The sequence below is a fragment of the Haliotis rufescens genome, unplaced genomic scaffold (genome assembly GCF_023055435.1).
Source record: "Haliotis rufescens isolate VD_foot unplaced genomic scaffold, xgHalRufe1.0.p SCAF_15, whole genome shotgun sequence".
Lineage (NCBI taxonomy): Eukaryota > Metazoa > Mollusca > Gastropoda > Lepetellida > Haliotidae > Haliotis > Haliotis rufescens.
The window spans coordinates 2,448,121-2,469,039 of NW_025963835.1; the positions used below are offsets into that span (position 1 = coordinate 2,448,121).

Consider the following 20,919-nt stretch of genomic DNA (forward strand, 5'->3'; position numbering starts at 1 on the left):
CTTCATCAGTCTTGGTATCACATCTCATGACCGAGTGACCAAGACTGTGATGGCAACCTTCAAGTGGCAAATAAGGTTTGTCATTATTGTATACCATAAACATACGTGTAGGTTATCACGAGGCAAATTGATTGTATGCTTGTATTGAGGGACTTCATGTAATTCCTTAGGTCTTTTTATGCACCCTTTTCAGATTTCCGTGTTTTTTCTAGTTATTAAAAGTTTATTTTAAAAACATCGAAATATTTCTCGTTTTTTCGATTATTTTTTCGTAATTTCGATTATTTTCACGCAATTTCGATTATTTTCTCGAAATTTCGATTATTTTCTGGTTATTTTAAGTTGATTTAAATAATTCGAGTTGTTTATCGTTTCTACGAATATTTTCTCGTCACTTCAATTAATTCTCTCGAAACTTCTTGACATAACAAAACAAAAATTGAAATTAGGAGAAAGTGATCCAAATAACGAGAAAATAATCGAAGCAACGAGAAACAATTCGAAATGCCGATTTTTAAAAGAAAAACTTGAAATAACGAGAAAAAGTTCTTTATTTTGAATTATCTTTCGACAGGAATCACCGAATAATGATGGCATGGAATGTTATTCTCATGGCAACTGCCGTTTTGCATGTTGTGGATGGTCAAACTGGTAGGTAAACGTAGTTTCTGCATACATGTTCAACAGTCTCAATTTCAAATGAGAGGTGGTGGTATACGTTCTGATGAAACCCTATGTTATCGGAAATGACATGAGGGGTTTATTTGCAAGTGACAATCAATAATTGTTAAATATTAAATGATTCCCATCTGTACAAAGGTATCTTTAAGCATACAATGTTTCAACACCATGGGGAATCCAGGACCGACTTACACAAATCTTAAGCTATGTTGATGTATAGGCGTTACGATCATCTTAGCAATAAGATCGCTTTGTTCAAGTAGGCCCTGGTAAAAATGGATCACTTTGTCACCTCGCTTTTATGTCCGCAGAGCCGTGTGTGGATTTCAAAGACATTCCTGAGGTCGCTAGACGAAACCCGAACATCGCAACCCAGGTTGGAGGAGCCACAATAAATGACAGAACGCTCCCTGATGGGTGGTACGGCGCCGCTAACTATGCACTTGAGGAGAGTGCCCCTGGGTTCCTCCGCTGCGGATCACTGTACCCGATATGGCGACAAAGTGAGTTTCCTTTCACACACATTGCTCACTTTATTAAGAGATTGATTTTATTGGTTTTTCGTTTTACGCTGCACTCAGCAATATTCCAGCTATATGACGGCGGTCTGTAAATATTAGAGACTGGACCAGACAATCTAGTGGTCGACATCATGAGCATCGATCCACGCAATTGGGATCGATGACGTGCTTCAACCAAGTCATGGAGGCTGACCACCTGATCCCGTTAATCGCCTCTTATGACAAGCATAGTCACCTTTTACGGGCATGGGTTGCTGAAGACCTATTTTATCCCGCATCTGAGATTGGTATTCCATTCTTGTCATGTGATATAGTCCAAAGAAATTCGTAGAACCCCAAACTCAACTTATGACGTCTACATTTCCCTATTTCTCAGGTGCTTTTCAAATTATTCACATATTTTGTATACAACTTAGCTTTTCATTCACGCTTTTACCCAAAACGTTTTGGCCAAGTCATTCCAGAAATTTCACAGGAGACATTCAGAGGAACATAATAATATTACAGGTCGCATTTCATCATGATGCGCGATGCTATCCAAAATGATGACATTTACATTTCACACCTCTTTTCTCACTTTCATTCTCCCTTTGATGACACTTATGTGGGAAGCGGGTCCTTCCCGAAGAGAAGATATTTACCTGGTGACACGATTCATTTCAGTGATCCATCCATGTGATTTCATCACTAATGTGCCCTTTTCGACGTATTTGATGTTGTTTAGTGCGCAAAGTTCAACTGTTGGTCATATGAATCTGATAGCAATTTTAAAACATTTTCCTTATGTCTTAAACCTCCGTCCTTTTGGGAAAAAACATCCAGGTTCTGAAAAATATACCTAAAAGACAGCAATGTTTAAAGCAAACGTAACAATATTATAAATACAAAACAAATGGTAGTTACTTCAATTAACAAATCAATATTTATTATATTGTAATGTAATAACTCTTTCCTTCAGGTATTTCTGGAAAAACAGCAACCATGTGTATTCAAGATACATCTAACACATGCTCGAATCAGTTTACCGTACAAGTTGAGGACTGCAACGGTTACACAGTCTACAATCTGAAGGCATCGCCTATTCATCAGAGCTCCTACTGTTTCCGTAAGCTTTTGGATGTCTTAGTTTACTTGCTTCTCCTCTCAACTTGTCATTAAAATGGAATGTAATTAGAAGTGTCAAAGAGGAAATAGGAATCTTGATTACTAAAGAAATCTTCACCATTGAGGAGAAGGTGGTCCAGTGACCTTTGCAGATTTGAGCCCCTTTGTACTGCAAGGGTAGGCTGATCGCCATGTTTAGCCTTGTTCGAAGTTATGTTAAATCCATTTCAGCCATTTGATTCTTTCTAATTCATAAAAAAAGATGTTACAGAGGTATCTAACAATTCTACCATTCTCGAGCATCTAAAGGACAATAATATATAAATTCATGTTAATGATGTTTCTATTTTGAATAACTTTCACTACTATCATCTTTACAGGTGAGATCACTCCGAGTAAGTATTTTATACACTTTGTTGTATTTTATAGTATTTAATGTTTTGTTTCTTAACAATTGATAAATAGCGACCCGCCTCCGTGCTGTTGAAAACATTGTGTCTGCTCGGAGAGCGGAAGGCCGGTGGTTCAATGCCCTGGCTCCGTCACATACAAATTCGTTGAAAGATGGTTCTTGTACTTACGCTGCCTGGCGCTCGGCATTAGGATGATAAAGCAATAACAAGGATGTGCCAGCTCAGGCGCAGTATAATAGTCTGAATGGGATATCTTTGCAACTGAAAAAAAGAAAGAAAGATGGACAGACAGGCAGAGATGTGCAAGCATGCCACATGAGTAAACTAATCGTGAACCGATGCTAAACTCCCTACACATCACTTCACCTAAAGATAGCGTGTGGTTAACTAGCCACTTAATGGCAACAGTCTGTCAATAACAGAATAGTAGACACAAAGTATAAGGCGGTGTAAACTTGTCAAAAGGGAGTTCACCGATATATCAACAATTATTCAGATGTATTTCTGGATAGATTCCTTGACTTACTTGTTTTCATACCAGACTCGCCAACCTACAGTCCCAAGCCAACTGTCGTCCCTGATACTACTGATACAAGTATCGAAAAAAGTGACCTTCTTTTCCGCTGTACGTTTCCCCCTTCGTCCAACCAAAGACTGTTCCACCAGACCACGTGGTATGTCAACGACGTCGTTGTACACCAGCACCAACCTATGCTAATGGACACTGCCTACTTTGACAACACAGGGATCACTCAAGCGAAGCTTAGCGCAGAGGGAATAACACGAATCGGTTTCAATGTAAGTCACACGCAGCTTTTTATGACGTCTAAACACTTGGATAGTCGGTTTTAATACGATTTCTTTGTCTAGAAACAGTAGACACTATACAATAGTCACAACATGAACAATACTCGGTGTTATAAAAAGCTGAACGTTCACCAATCAGACTCAAAATAGACAACCATTCGTGTAACAATATCTTTAGTCAAATCAAGTCAAATAAGATTACAATATTTGTAACTCAAATAGTAAGATTCAGTTTTATAAAAAGGGTGCTTTTGAAGTTAGATGTGTGTTTTTATATTGAGTCAATTACTGGCACAATATCATACTTGTTTTAACTCTGTATTTTCATGTCAATGAAGTATTCTTTGCACAACTGATGCTAAAAATAGAATTTCCATTTGTAGATAACATGTGAGGTTCGAGCTATGTACGGTGTCAGTATGCCTCCAGGTCCCACAGCTAGTTCCGATCCTTTTTATGTCGGATTTGAGGTAAGATGACATAGTTCTTTTCGTATCTTATCCCATCTTATTCCATTGCAGATAGTTTACTTTTCATAACACCCTGTATTGGTATTTCAAATCATTCCAATTTCGTGATATCAACTTTAGCATTAGGAATCTAATGACACCATGATGATTAACAGGTATAGTTTAGGGCAGTATTACTTTTACTAATCTGGTTAGTTTCATGTGTTGTAAATGTATATACGCTGTTACGTTTGTCTCCCGCTTTGCTGTAGCTGTAATATTGCTAAAAGCTGCGTAAGACCTCACTAACTGCTTTTATTTGATCAGTGCTAAAAGCTAAGGTAATAGGGGCCTAAACCTAAATTCCTCCTTAATGAATTAAAAACGTCGAACCACCAGAGAATAACTAGAAATATCTGCCGAAACAGAGTGAGTGAGTTAAAATGTAACTGATATCTAGGTTGTAAAAGGTAAAATAGTGATACACATTTTATGAATGCAAACTGAATATCAGTAATGACACCACGTGGTTACATATTTTATAGCATTTGTTTTACACAGATCCTAACCAAAGAAATAACGATCAAGCAAGGTGAGACGGGACAGGTTCGAGTGCGAGCCACGGCGCCTTTCCGTTGCGGAAACCTGTCCGAGTCGTTTCCATCTTTTTGTTCCATGCGAATCGAGATACAAACTGCTGACTCAACAAAAGGCTTTTCCCAGGCAGATTGCGCCATTTCCATACCTTATACACAGTGGAACCAACCCGTATCTGTTACTGTACATGGAACTATAACACCAACATATGGCAGAGGACGACTGGATTCTCTACTAGTTCTGAGGACTCCTGAAGCAAGCCTGCTATTTCCCTATTGGGCCAACCATGCTATTGGAACAGTAACGGTAAGATAGTTTTAGACACAAACGACAAAGAGCTGTAATCGTTAGATTACACATGCCACATTTTTAGTTGAATCTATTATATAAATAGGGGCGGTGGGGTAGCCTTTGAAGCGTTCGCACGTCGCACCAAAGACCTTGGTTCTATTGACATGGTTACATGTGAGGCAGATCGATTGTGTTTTCCTTCCAGATTTTGCTGGATGATTGCTAAAAGTGGCGCCAAATCCCACCATGGTTATCTAAATCAGTTTCAAATGTCTTGTTGAGTAACTATGATTTCCTTTCCTTTCAGGTTACAGTATTAAAAGATACAGCTCTGGTTAAAAGGAAATACTGCTCCTCCCAGAATGACCCATATGTACGGCAATTTGATAGGAAGTAAGTGCACAAGGTTATTCAGACTTCCAATCTCCGGTTGGAGTTTTCATTATTGGCGTTAAGATTTTGGAACATTTTAGAGAAGTTCAATATGTATGCCTATAGGTCTACAAGTTATCACTACCTGGGCAAAACATATATCCTTGCTGTTAAGTGTCTGTATGATTGTACATAACAACTCAAATGAATAACTAACAACGACTAGTTCTTCTCCTGTAGGCTATACCCTGTATCAGGTAATACCCCTACAGTCGCTGGCTGCAGCATAAAGTACAATACAGAATTCACTTACTGAAGGAGACGTAGTACAAGTCGATATGTACAAACAGGACCCCATTTCTCATTACGACCATCCCATTCTCAGACTTAGATCTTCATTCTGAAAGATCACTTTGAGGAACAGAGCTCCTTTAATGAACTGTGCTTAATCAAAACATATGTGTAATTAAAACGTATCAAATTGATCGAGAAAATATAAGTGTGATAATTCATTGTTTCTAACACAACGTATGTTTGACTTTTTGCAGACGTCTAACACTACAAATGAAGGGACGTTTTACATTATATAAACTGGCTAGTCGATTAATGGAGGTAATATATAACTTCTTTTTTTCTATATAGATATAAAAACTACCATTTTTTCTGTTGCAAAAAAAAGACGCAAATGTGTCTCCACGACTGATGTGTTGACATGGAAGTATTGTCACTATATTCATTATGCTCAGGACCCGTGTAGATCCGGGGTGGAATAATTCTTCAGCAGCCAATTCTTGCCGTGAAAGGCGACTATGCTTGTCGAAAAGGCGACTGACGGGATCGGCTGGTCAGGCTCGCTGACTTGGTTGATGCATGTCATCCATCCCAATTGTGTGGATCGATGCTCACAATATCAATCACTGTATTGTCTGGTCCAGACTCGATTATTTACAGACCGCCGTCATATAGCTGGAAAATTGCTGAGACGGCGCTAAACAACAAACCAACAAACCAACCAACCAATCATTATGATCAGGGAGATGCTGATGATGCTTACTCCCCTACTCCAAACACCATCTAACAAATACAAGTACCAATCCTGAATCCCAAACCAACCCTCAACAATCAATTTTTTTCACTCACAATTTTATTATTGCGTGTATCATCAACATGGTAATGTGCATTTACAGATACAGATCGATGTAAGGAAATGTACTAAAGGTACTGGATACTGTAATTGTGGGGTAGCTGTTCAATCCGGGAAGACGGTGTTCTCCATAAATAGCTGCGATACCAACTCATGGAGAATACAACATCACGGCTGTGACGAATCAGACAACGCCATGGAAATAAGAAAGAGATTCAACGCTTATCAGGTAGGTATAAATGAAGTTGCATGTGTAGATAAATCATTATTTACTTCAAACTGCCTTTGACGGATATTAAAAGTTGGTGTCAATATGTAATTTTAAACTGAAAATTGTGACATAAGTAATTCCTTGTCATTCCTGTATCTAGATTAGATTGTTAAGAATATAAGACTGGGCATGGTAGTTATCTGTATCATTGACATATGAACGCCTTAGTTTATCAAATGCACTGATATGTAGTCTTTTGGTTTTATTCAATTAGATAAACTTGCCAACCGGGGCACTAGTATCCGTCCATACCTACAGCATTCCTGGAACCGGGAAGAATGTCTTAAATGTTTGGGTTACTGGCACGGTCCTTGATACCTTGGCGAGTCGTGGTTTGTGCGGCCAGCTCTCTAACACACAGAGTGATGACTTAATCATGAGAGATGAGACATGGAGCAGCAACAGAAATACGTTCATCAATTCCTGGAGGTAAGGTTCCTTGAATGCATGTTATATTTTAACTATAGAAAGTTCAGAACGAAACACATGATCTAAGGGAATGCGTATTGTCTAGCGTAGTTATTTTTGTCGAATATGCGCACTTGACACATATATGCTACCATTTTTCAGAGTAGGGACGCACGACCTGTTTAACACCGATTATGTGAGAACACTTACAACGTTGCAACAGCCCCCAAAGTACTGCTTCTGCGAAGGCGGGAGTAACGTGAAATGTTCTTCTCTTTCGACGATGACCACTGTGGTCAGGCCAAAGCATTACAAGGACGTTCCCTGTGCCATACACGGCAACAGGAAGAAGCGAATGGTGCGGAACAGGAACATCGGCCACCGATACAAAAGGGTATTCATTATATTTTTGTTTTGATATTGAGGATCATCCCAAATGTATATTATAAATGTTCATTACTTTGTTCCCAGAAGACAATTCTGTATTCAACCCATATAAACATAAGTAAAAGTTTCTGCATATAATTAATCGTGATTTAAATTATGTAACAGGGTTTGATTCGCATATATTGAATATACAATTTTTGCAAACATGTTTCAGTTGAAATCTCATTTTGTCATTCCAGCAAACTTCAGCAGAAGTGTGGAACAACCAGACAGCGGCTGAATTCTGCAACAATCTGTTCGCAGCGTCCACGACCGTCCAGCTGTGCAGCAACGTCCCAGGAGTCGACATCAACCGCAGCCGCGACGACTGCATCAGTGACATTATGGTAAATTATAAGTATAATACTTTATCGAAGGGCCAAACATATAACAATCTTTGGCAATACTAATGATAATGATGATAATAATAATATGGCTCGTTGTTTAGGTGACCTTAATAATTAAAATTCAGAGTATTTCTTTGCTTACGCTAATAATGTCAATGATCAAGTTCTGAATATGACAATTCCATAACATTATGTGCATATTTACCATATTTGCAGCTCTCTGGCACAACTGACTTTCAAATGATGTCTATCGGCACAGTTCGTACTTCCTGTGAGATGGAAGTATTTCTCAACCCCGATCTTTGGGTAACTGACCCCAACAACCCAGGGGCCCCTACTGTGTTTGACGCGATCACCAACAACGTCTGTCCCAACGACTGTAGCAACAGAGGCACCTGCAACAAAGGTATATATCACCACAAGTAAACTCAAGAGAGTTTATTGTTGAAATCATTTAATTTTATACACTAATATTGGTGCCGTCACGATGTTGTTGTTGTTGTTGTTGTTGTTGTTGTTGTTGCAGTAGACTCCAAGCCAAGAATTCACTGAATATTGATAAAACTGGCGCAACTATAGGTCATTATGTAAAGCCATTTTACGACAAACCTCTTACTGAGCTGAAGGGGTCGTTGTCGACACAGGTACTAAAGAAATGTATTCCAGGTACGTTTCTGTATACAGAAATATACCCTTGCAAAAATCAAAATACAGAAACGTAACTGGTACCCTTAACGGTAGACGAGTCCATATTCCCCAACCCGAAACCGACACTGGTTCATGTTGTAGTTCCGGTTCGCTTGATTACGGGTGCATGCGTGCATCGCGGAATATTAGACTAACGTTCGAACGTCACTTTATGATACACTGGAATTTAGGTTAAGAAGATAATCGAAAAGTTCCTCCTGACGAACGCCTACTTCCATGATGAATTTAACCGCAGTTTGGCATACAGGAAGTGACGAATATCTAATGAACCGGTTACGCGCATTGCACCCTGCGGCCCTGCGGCGGAATGGACTCACGCTAGGGTACGTTTCTGTACTTTGAATTTGGCTAGAGTACATTTCTGTATACAGAGAACGGCCCCTTCAGCCTTAATAATCATGTATTAATAAATAGAGTATGGTAAGTGAGCACAATAAGAATGATATTGATCCAACACTTTCAGGACTGTGCATCTGCAGTGCCGGATTTGGCAGTGCTGACTGTTCAGTGGACTTGACCCAACCACCTGTTCTGGACGAGGTCGAGGACAACGGTCACTGTGACCTGGCTACCAGGAACTGCCAGATGTTGACAGTGTTTGGATTGACCTTTCTGGAAGATGCAGCAATCAAATGTCGAGCCACTAAATTCACGGTAGGTTGAAATAAGGCTAGTATGTTGTCCATCTGACAAAATCATCTTTTCAGGAAATAAAATGACTTAATATCTCTTGAACTGCTTACCCAGGCTGAGCAGAGTATTCAACTTTTAATAATGATATTGCTAGTGGGCATGTAAACATAGGTGATAGTTTGTAGTACCATTGAATAAGAATATCCCTGTCAATAGTTAAGCAGTTGAGCGGTCTGAAGACTACTGTTTTTGACAATCGTTACAGATAAGTACAGGTGTATTAAGCACTTCAGCAAGTGATCCAGCTGGATTAACGCCGCCTTTCCAGTAATGTACTACCAAAAAGAATTTAGATAAGACCGGATTTATTCAATGACAATAGTTAATATGTCAGATCATGGCAAATTAACTATTCTATGAAATAATCGTGTGTTCTGGTACGAGTCCGGACTAATGATGGTTTTACCATTTGACATGGCTGTAGGCTCTGAGACATTATACTGGACAGTCCTTGTCCCCTTAATTCCGAGTGGGTAACAACAAGTACCACCTTTGGGTATGGTTTGGGATCGAAACACCGACCTGTCGCTCTCCGGGTAGATGCCCTATCCACCAGCCACGGACACGATCCACATGGGAATACTTGTACATGTTTTATACGTTCTTGTAGGTGGGCAATGGTGGATCCCTTAATGAGCCGGATACCCAGGTATCAGATGGTACTGAGCGGAGCTTGAGTGAAGTGGGGTGCCCTGTAAGGGTAGATTCACCCAGGGACATTGTCACAGCCTACAACATCTCCGTGGCCAACATTGACAACATCTACAGCGAGAGTGTCGAGGTTCTGGTATATGATGGCACGTGTGTGACTGTTGATCACGTGTCCAAAATCTGGACCGTAAAGGTAAGCCACAGACAATGAAGACTTAATAAATAAACGCTTTTATTATTCCTAAGAAAATATAATGCCGAGGTATAACCACGAATGCGCCAATCGTTCTGTCGACCTGTTTGAATCTCTTCTAAAATTAATTTACACTGATATAAACAAAATAACAAGAACATAACAGAGGTAGGACTGGGAGCAAAATTATATTTTTCCGGTACTTTTATATCTAATTATTTCGTCCACGAATTATACCTCCATCCCCTAACCCCATATTAACATAAAAGACTTTATTATTTGATCAAACAAATGAATATAGAGATTACCTCAACCCTGACACAAACCGCGAAGGTCAACTTGAAGTGGGTGAGTGAGTATCCGCTTTTAGCAATGTTCCAGCAATATCACGGCGGGGGACACCAGAAATTGGCTTTACACATTGTACCGGGATCTTCGGCATGATTTGATCAAACAAATGAGTGTAGAGATTACCCCAACCCTGACGCTAACCCCGAAAGCCAACTAGACGTTCGACAGATTTAACCCCAAAACGAAAGGATTAATATCTAGGACATTAAGATTACATTGTTTGCATTGGTAACTTTTCAGTACATTACCATACTACATATTATGTTCTTGTCAGCGATCAATAAACTGAAAGTGTGCATTTTATGTATCAACAGAATGGATACACAGTGCAAAACGGCGTGTGCATCAGTAGAGACAGCTCAAGTAAGTGTCTTCAGATATCTTGGTCACAAAATGTTGCCATCAGCTGCAATTTCGTGTATCAGCAGAATCTATATTAACTGAAAGTCTTAGTCCAGTTTAAACCGAGGGATGGGTTAGTGAGATTTAAGCAGAAATGTAAATTGCGTCCTAACATAACTACTTCCACTGTGACCTCACATGAGCATCAGATTTAATAAAGGTTTCAAATGTTAACACGATTGTTAAGGCAACACCCGTCACAAAAAAAGACCGCCTGCCTGGCCTAGTGGTAGAGCGACGGCCCGGAGAGCGGAAGATGAAGGTTTTATCCTCGGCCGCGTCACACCAAAAGACGTCTAAACATGGTATTTGATGTTACCCTGCAAAGGAATCGACATTAAGGGGCTAATGCAAGGACAGGTCGGCTCGGAATCAGTATACTCTATCTGCGTGGGATATTCGTGTTAAGCAGCTGCATGGTTTCTCAGTGGGATAGCACCATAAAATTGTTCCGGACAAGTACAAGCAGCCACACATACACACACACGCACACACACATACACACGCACGCATGCACGCACACACATATATTTATACACATACACACAAAAAGTTAATCCGGATTAAGCATTATCAATAACATGTTATATCGGGAAAGAAAATTTGGAGCACTTTTGAGAGTGATTCGGTTACATGGATTTATATATTGTTTACTTGGTAATGATATTTGTTTACCATATTACGAAATGTTACCTCCCTTTCACAGTCAAACATCTCTAATAAACGTTTTCCACTCACAGGCGGCCCCGACGACACCACCACAACCCGATCGACGCCGACATCAACACCGACATCAACAACGACTTCGACGCCGACATCAACACCGATCAAAGACGTAACTGAATCAGTTACTACCACAAACGCCAACTACAAAATCACCATGTCCTATGTTACACTCCTTGCCTCCCTTATATCTGGCGTCCTCTCACTGGCTTTGCGTGACTTATGAACTCCTCCTGTGACCCTCCTGTTGATCTCGGACATGATACAAGCCTCAAACGTTTCCGAGAACTTGTTCCATAAAAGGAATAACTCATGAATATTAATGACCCCACGACCTTGTTTGTCGACGTTCGTAGAAGTGAGTTCTGCTGTATTGCCATCGCATTTGTAATTTTAATCCAATTATAAGTGATAATACTTATTTTAAATAGACAAAATAGCAGTTCTTAATGCGAGTTTGTTTACGTCGTACATATTCTCAACAACAAGTGCGTTTAGTTTCGAATGTGGGCCCACCTCGAACTTTCGATTAGGCAAACGGAGTTAGCTCCCTTCTCGAACCACCGATAATGCGGTTTCGCCCTCAGGTTCATAGAACACAATTATGAAGTACGGATATTTGCAATCATCACAACACACTGCAGTAAGAAGGTATGAAACATTAGCTACGTGTATACAGTATGTATGAATACGTGAATATTTAGATGTTCTATAAAAAAAATTCGAGGCAGTAGAACATAAAAGATATAGTTTGACAGTTTGCATATACTAATTATATTGCTGGAATTCCTAATAAAATGGTCAACATTGATGCTTTACACAGACATTTGAATTGGACAAACGACGCATGTCCTAACATTTAGGACATAAATAATGACACCTCATATTTGGTAAAATGTATATATTCTAATTTACAGAAAATACAGTGTCAAGCATTTCAGTCATCACTGATTTTCAGTGATTCATTCTTATAGTTCTCGTCGCGGTTTTGCGCCAAATGGAATCTGTTCGTTGGATAATCGAGATTGGATAATCTCTGGCGTTGAAGTTTTATATGGCCCATCCTACCAATTTCAAAATCTGAATAGCAAGAATAGTTACAAAGGTCTTTCCTTTGCTGTTCACATGCATCAATACCTGATTAAACTTAATAAATAAAACATATATATGGTGGGGTAGTCTAGCAGTTAAAGCGTTTGCTTGACATGCAGTCTGGTCGGGTTTAAATCCCCACATAGACAGCAATGTGTGAAACCTTGATAGTCCTGAAATGGGTCCCCTTTGGTCTCTCATGTCTGTTTCCCAATTCCATATTTTGACACTTTATGATACTTTTCTTCATTTTCAATCCGGAAAAAAACGTGTATGCCTAAATATCGAAGTTTTTTTTGGTACAAAATAGCACCTAACCACTCACTGATGAAGAGTTTTGCTATGGAAGTCCTTATTGTCGGTATGGTTGATGACAGATTCTTGAATGCTTGTCACAAAATGCTTCAAAATAAACGGATGGCTTTGTTCTGTTTTTGTGTTTGTTTATGAAAAGGATTCATAAATGAGCTTCATGTTTGGTGAGAGATGTTTTGAGTGAGTGAGAATGCCGCTGAGAACAATCTTTCAGCTTTATCAAGGCGTGTTAGCTTGATGTTGCAGAAAAGCCCGAGGTGCTGCATGTCTTAGATGTTTACCTCATTGCAGGTTTGTGCTGACAAACAAAGAAACGTAATCTGGTCGTATTTGGGACCCGAACTCACGATCGTAGGTTTCTGGCACTCGCAATGGACGCATCTTTCCACAGCCAATGTTTGAAGCGTGTCGTGTTAAGAAAGGATATATTAATTGTGGCTAGTTGTGAACTAAAACAACTATTCAAAGGTGAAAAACAAAACAATAATCAAAGGAGATTAAAAAGGAACAGTCGACAATACGTTACGACTGCAACATTGGTATTCGGCGTTAAATTGCAGTGGGTAATACTTTTGCTGCTAAAGGGAACATTGAAACGAGGATCGAGATGCTGTTTCTGGTAATATATGTGTTCATTTCTATTGTATTCTTCGACGAATTTACAACAAACTACGCATTTTACAGTAACTGGCTTCTGCCTCAAGATTGTATATTTAGAATGCATGAGTGAGTGGATTGCGTTTGACATTGCGTTCAGCAACATTCCAGCAATATCACGGCTAGGGCATCAGAAATGGCCTTCCCACATTGTATGTTTGGAATCAAACCAGAGACTTTCGCGTGACGTGCAAACGCTTTAACCACAGGCTTTCCCACCACCCATATGTAGGCATTTAACACCGACGTTAACTGCGCCATATCTGCATTGGTGGCGACAATACATTCACACTGTTCGTAATTCCTTGATTAAACCAGTCGCTATAATTGATCTTCCTTTTTATACTCTTTTGTGTCATAAAGACGCTGTTTCAAATATGACAACACACCGCAAAAATATTATTGGGCATACTGAAACATATATTCCATAATTATATAATGTTAATATAAGTTGAAACGCGAAGTTTAACCCAGAAATTGATGTGTAGAGAACTAACTGAAGTCAGTAAATAACCACACATGATCAATGAATAATAAACAAACTATATTGAAACTTACAGGACCAGGTTTACAGTTCATAACAGGCAATACAATGTGTCCAACATGTGGCAGCAGCAATATACAATAGGCCCTATTACATCAGTCGGTGCACTCACGAATGTCCAGAATGTGTCAAAATTGAATATCTTGAACAAGCACGTGTTCCGTTCTTGAAACCAGGAAATCGCTTTGGAAGCAGGAGGAGCGTCGATGTTTCCTGATAGGTATCCCGTTCACTCATGGCAAGTAGATAAATCACAGGTCAGGTCGTAGGAAGAGGCCTAGAAACACCCTCGTTATCTTGGTTCCGCAATATACTTCAAGAAACTACTAGCGCCAAGCGTCTCGAATCATGGAGGATCGACAACTGTAACCAAGGACATCACAACGGTGTTCTCTATATCTGTATAGTAACGAAGGTGTCAAGCACTAGGATGGAGTTTGGAATATAAACAAGTTAAAAAACCACAGCTCCAAACTACTAGCTGTCAAAATCACTACTTAAGCTTGATATTTTGTTCAAGCACCTCAATCAATGTGCTTTCACTTAAAATCATCAGAAATAAAGTTACAGTAAATATCTGAAATCATAGGTTCCATAGGAAGCATTGTGGTTGTAGAGGAGATGAAGGAAATAACGACGAACGGATCCAATGTGTTTAAACATACTCTCCTAAAAAGTAATGGGTATGGAAAATATATGTTATGATCGGTCGTTAGACGAAATAACAGCTTTGAAAAATGACTGCCAGAGAACCATCCAACGCCCAAACACACCGGAAACATTGAACGCGGACTATCCAATTCCTCCGTGCACGTGATTTTGACTTTTCAGAACACGCACATCACTAAACAGCGATATGAAATCGTCTGTATGCTCGGCGACCATGCTCATGCACCGCTGTCAACAAATAGACAGAAGAAGAATACGAGGACAAGACTCCCTCAAACTGTCATTGGGAGATCAATTCGGAGCATGCAACGCCATGAAAACAGCAAAGCCCAACGGGTATTAGAATCTGCTAAAAAGTGCTAACAGTCACACAGAAATTAAAGAATGTATTGCAATTAGAATTGATATATGAAGTCCCAAAGACGATCTGAAGTATATTACACGTTCTATTTCTATAAACAGTGTGAGAGTACACTTCGGTGATTCAGTGTGAGCCACGTTCCTGATCCAATCACAGATTTGAGCAATGATGTCGACTCGAGAGGGCCAAGGGATGGGGAAAGCAAGTCAATACAAGTGCAGAGAATACAGAACTATGAGCGCAAACGGAAAGTATCAGGATCACCACCAGGTGTGATGAAGAATACAAAGTCAACTTTTTTCAAATGTGTTTTTCAAATGGAAAATGCCGAGCGAATGGATGAAGACCAGTATCAAACCTATCCCGAAATCATCATGTGTTTATAAATATGAACCTTTATCCTACAGAGGTATATATCACTTACTAACTCGAGCAATAAACGTTATTGTTCTGTGTTAAATTAGAGACTGTGTAAGTATGCTGAGAACGATAACTTTTTATCTGACGAATAAGGAAAGGAAAGGTCGACAGTGGAACACATTTCATCTTTAACATCTATAGTGGAATCGAGGAAATCGCTCAAGAAATCAACTTATTTAACCTATATTGACTTCAAAGGGCTTGATATACTATTGAAGGGCTATTCTTTGAAAGAAGTTATGAAACCTTGAGATATGTGGACGGATGTATGAGGCTATTATATATTCATATACGAGTGTTAAATGTTGTGAGGGGATTTTACTCAGTTGTTCGATGTGAGATGGGATCTGACGCAAGGATGCTTACTTTCCCCTTTGTTGTTCAACATATACATAAACGATCTCATTACTACATTAAATGTATTGAATACAGGTGAGAGGATCGACGGTACATAAACGATCTCATTACTACATTAAATAGATTGGATATAGGTGAGAGGATCGACGGTACATAAACGATCTCATTACTACATTAAATGGATTGGATATAGGTGAGAGGATCGATGGTACATAAACGATCTCATTACTACATTAAATGGATTGGATATAGGCGAGAGGATCGACGATACATGAACGATCTCATAACTACATTAAATGGATTGTATATAGGTGAGAGGATCGATGGTACATAAACGATCTCATAACTACATAAAATGGATTGTATATAGGTGAGAGGATCGACGGTACATAAACGATCTCATTACTACATTAAATGGAATGGATATAGGTGACAGGATCGACGATACATGAACGATCTCATTACTACATTAAATGGATTGGATATAGGTGACAGGATCGACGGTACATGAACGATCTCATAACTACATAAAATGGATTGGATACAGGTGAGAGGATCGACGGTACATAAACGATCTCATTACTGAATTTAATGGATTGGATACAGGTAAGAGGATCGACGGTACATAAACGCTCTCATTACTACATTAAATGGATTGGATATAGGTGATAGGATCGACGGTACATAAACGATCTCATTACTACATTAAATGGATTGGATATAGGTGAGAGGATCGGCGGTACATAAACGATCTCATTACTACATTAAATGGATTGGATATAGGTGAGAGGATCGACGGTACATAAACGATATCATTGCTACATTAAATGGATTCATTTTGTATATATGTGGAAGGATTGACGGTACATAAACGATCTCATTACTACATTAAATGGATTGGATACAGGTGAGAGGATCGACGGTACATAAACGATCTCATTACTACATTAAATAGATTGGATATGGGTGAGAGGATCGACGGTACATAAACGATCTCATTACTACATTAAATGGATTAGATACAGGTGAGAGGATCGACGGTACATAAACGATCTCACTACTACATTAAATGGATTGGATAAAGGTGGAGAGGATCGACGGTACATAAACGATCTCATTACTACATTAAATGGATTCATTTTGTATATATGTGAAAGATTGACGGTGCATAAACGATCTCATTACTACATTAAATGGATTGGATACAGTTCAGAGGATCGACCGTACATAAACGATCTCATTACTACATTAAATGGATTGGATATAGGTGAGAAGATCGATGGTACATAATCGATCTCATTACTACATTAAATGGATTGGATACAGATGAGAGGATCGACGGTACATAAACGATTTCATTACTACATTTAATGGATTAGATATAGGTGAGAAGATCGATGGTACATAAACGATCTCATTACTACATTAAATGGATTGGAAATAGGTGAGAGGATCGACGGTACATGAACGATCTCATTACTACATTAAATAGATTGGATATAGGTGAGAGGATCGACGGTACATAAACGATCTCATTACTACATTAAATGGATTGGATATAGGTGAGAGGATCGACGGTACATGAACGATCTCATTACTACATTAAATGGATTGGAAATAGGTGAGAGGATCGACGGTACATGAACGATCTCATTACTACATTAAATAGATTGGATATAGGTGAGAGGATCGACAGTACATGAACGATCTCATAACTACATTAAATGGATTGGATATAGGTGAGAGGATCGATGGTACATAAACGATCTCATTACTACATTAAATAGATTGGATATAGGTGAGAGGATCGACGGGACATGAACGATCTCATTACTACATTAAATAGATTGGATATAGGTGAGAGGATCGACGATACATGAACGATCTCATTACTATATTAAATGGATTTGAAATAGGTGAGAGGATCGACGGTACATGAACGATCTCATTACTACATTAAATAGATTGGATATAGGCGAGAGGATCGACGGTACATAAACGCTCTCATTACTACATTAAATAGATTGGATATAGGTGAGAGGATCGACGGTACATGAACGATCTCATTACTACATTAAACAGATTGGATATAGGTGAGAGGATCGACGGTACATGAACGATCTCATTACTACATTAAATAGATTGGATATAGGTGAGAGGATCGACGGTACATGAACGATCTCATTACTACATTAAATAGATTGGAAATAGGTGAGAGGATCGACGGTACATGAACGATCTCATTACTACATTAAATAGATTGGATATAGGTGAGAGGATCGACGGTGAGACCCTCTGTGTATTGGCCTATGCAGACGACTTAGTACTGCCAGCGGAAAATGAAGCGGACCTAAATGCGCTCTTAGAATGGCTATCACTTCAAAGTCAACAAACAATTCTTCACTGTAGACGTATGGCAACACCAAGAACAAACTGTGTTTTAAAATGTGAAAATATACCTCTTGAGATTGCTGACAGTTACGCTATAAACCTCCCTGAAGTGTTTCATGCTTCCAACGGACTCGGTATTAAAAATTATTTATCTACTGTACAGAACGTCATTTTCAAGAAATATAAAGAAGATTTAACGAGACAATAATGTGTACTCAAAGCAGAAAGGGTAGCCCCTGTACCTGTAGAAACAGTCCGGGACTGCAATACCTCAATATGTATATTTTAATATGTTCCGTATGCAATGTTTTTTTGAGGCAGGATAGAATAAATTATATGGCTGTCTGTCTTTATTTCTCGTACCCCTATTGTTAATACGGCTCGCAGGGGACAAAGAACTTAATTCAGGCCCATTGATTGGTGATATAACTAGTCATGACCACTCATTGTCGATCGTCCCATTAAATACCAGAAGTGTACGTAATAGGCAAAGGTATCTAACAGAATATTTGTCTGAATACGATATAGTTTGTTGTCGATTTATCTGTAGATAATGAAACTTTACATTGGCAATCATTTAATAATCCAGTAAGGAAGGACAGAAATGCTTTTGGGGGAGGGATTATGGTATATATCACGAAGTGCTTAACATACAAGAGAATGTACGAACCGGAAAATGTTACCGATGAAAGGCTATGGATAAAGATATCTGGCTTTATTATACTGTGTTTTTTACAGTTTTGGTGTCGTTTAGATAATTGTAAATTTGACACACGTTTCTATCCAATCATTGTTAGTGAAGATGTTGATGTAGAAGACAGTGGTGTGATCGACTTTGACAGTACAATATCTGATCACAGAGGTACCTATATAGAAATTGATACACACCTTTGCACCAAGAAAGCGTATTAACGGAAAGTTGTGTGTTGTGACGAAGGATACTTTTTTTAAATTGAATTAACTCAAAAACATGACCAATTTGTTTGTATTATTTAATGAATGTACAAATGGTGACAATATGTGTATGGGTTGAGTGAAAGATTGAATGATGTATTCCATCCCAAACTGTCACTATTCGACCAAATTGCAAACAATTGTTTGATTCACATTCAAGAAAGGAGTGTAGGGTACGCAATAGGTTACGAAAGAAAACAAGTGAGTGAGTGAGTGAGTGAGTATGGTTTTACGCCGCTTTTAGCAATATTCCAGCAATATCACGGCGGGGGACACCAGAAATGGGCTTCACACATTGTACCCATGTCGGGAATCGAACCCGGGTCTTCGGCGTGACGAGCGAACGCTTTAACCACTAGGCTACCCGACCGCCCCGAAAGAAAACAAGAAGAAGTAATATAGACTATAGAAAACAACGCAATAAAGTCAACAGCATGAAAAGTTGTGCTGAAGAAAATTTCTTTTATAACATCTATGAATTTCTTTCGGAACTACATACAGTAAATAAACAATCATATTGCCAAATAGTATGGATCATCTCCGTGCATACCCCCATTAAAGAAAACAGATACGGATGATAATCCCTCTATATTTTCAGATTTAGAAACATCAGACACATTAAATGAATACCTGCCGTAATTAAAGGGCGCAAAGAATTACCATATTTTAAAAAAACATACTAAGAGGTACTCTCGCAGAAAATGAAATATCTGATGTAATAAAATGCCTACAAATGAATAAAGCATCTGCCCCAGACAGAATAAGAAATAACATATTAAAGAAAACAGTGAACAGCTTTTGTATTGTTTTATGTTTGCTGTTCAATCACTGATGGACTTACAATGCTTATCCATATCAGAATGGAAAAGAGAGAAAGGAAATAATTAAGTAGTATCATTAGTTGTATTGGTCAAGTGTTTGAGAGAGTTATATTTAAGCATCGACATAACTATTTTTATGATCATAAATTGTTATACAAATACCAGTCAGGCCTTCAAGAGGACCATTCTACTGTCAATCAATTAATAAAATTATATAATCAAATTTGTATATCTCTCGATTATAAACAAAATTTATTTAATATATGGCATGTTTTTTGTTACGTGTCAAAAGCATTTAATCTCGTCTCGCGTAGAGGGCTCGTGCAAAAATTGGAAATAAATGGTATTAAAGGGAATCTACTTCATAGGTTGTCAAGTTACATTTATAAGCAATCGTACTCAATTAAAACATTCTTTCTTCAATCAACTGTAACGTTATTGAATACTATTCCTGTAGCAGGTAGTAATTGTACATATATATCCAAGTTCAAGTCATACATTCACTAAGATCAGTTTATTGCACCTTCATATTTTTCCTATAGTGTGAGAACGTTAAATAATTATCATACTCGGTAAAGATATATGAAAAGCAAGTTAAATTATGACTCATACGGAATAGAGATAAAATCTGATCCAATATGTCAATGTGGTAATCCTTGTGAAAACTCATTTAATTACTTATCAAAGTGTCCATGGTATAACCACCAAAGAGAATATGTTCATAATTATTCGGGACATTATACAGAACGCCGGGAACAACAATGCTAAATTCGATTTAAGTTTGAT

The 20,919-nt window shown here is 38.5% G+C and overlaps 2 protein-coding genes across 2 annotated transcripts; both read left to right on the forward strand.

Moving 5' to 3' along the window:
• The first annotated feature begins 33 nt into the window (after nt 1-33).
• On the forward strand, nt 34-6,313 carry LOC124128606. Its single transcript, XM_048395954.1, has 11 exons — nt 34-75; nt 575-651; nt 993-1,184; nt 2,161-2,307; nt 2,687-2,701; nt 3,261-3,517; nt 3,910-3,996; nt 4,537-4,878; nt 5,171-5,256; nt 5,784-5,847; nt 6,269-6,313. Exons 1-11 carry the CDS (start codon nt 50-52, stop codon nt 6,311-6,313), a joined length of 1,338 nt encoding a protein of 445 aa, XP_048251911.1. The 5' UTR covers nt 34-49.
• Nucleotides 6,314-6,408: 95 nt separating this feature from the next.
• Nucleotides 6,409-13,073, forward strand: LOC125380032. The gene is made up of 9 exons (XM_048396027.1): nt 6,409-6,608; nt 6,865-7,079; nt 7,221-7,452; nt 7,685-7,831; nt 8,048-8,237; nt 9,003-9,193; nt 9,843-10,076; nt 10,742-10,790; nt 11,570-13,073. The coding sequence occupies exons 1-9, from the start codon at nt 6,576-6,578 to the stop codon at nt 11,776-11,778; spliced, it is 1,500 nt and encodes a 499-aa protein (XP_048251984.1). The 5' UTR covers nt 6,409-6,575; the 3' UTR covers nt 11,779-13,073.
• Nucleotides 13,074-20,919: the final 7,846 nt, after the last annotated feature.

Excerpts from the sequence above, each read along its gene's own strand:
- LOC124128606 (XM_048395954.1), top strand. The coding sequence starts at position 50 with ATGGCAACCTTCAAGTGGCAAATAAG. Across the intron at positions 3,518-3,909 it reads TAACACGAATCGGTTTCAAT|ATAACATGTGAGGTTCGAGC; the intron begins GTAAGTCACACG and ends TTCCATTTGTAG. Across the intron at positions 5,848-6,268 it reads TGGCTAGTCGATTAATGGAG|GGAGATGCTGATGATGCTTA; the intron begins GTAATATATAAC and ends CATTATGATCAG.
- LOC125380032 (XM_048396027.1), top strand. The coding sequence starts at position 6,576 with ATGGAAATAAGAAAGAGATTCAACGCTTATCAG. Across the intron at positions 7,080-7,220 it reads ACGTTCATCAATTCCTGGAG|AGTAGGGACGCACGACCTGT; the intron begins GTAAGGTTCCTT and ends ACCATTTTTCAG. Across the intron at positions 9,194-9,842 it reads GTCGAGCCACTAAATTCACG|GTGGGCAATGGTGGATCCCT; the intron begins GTAGGTTGAAAT and ends ACGTTCTTGTAG.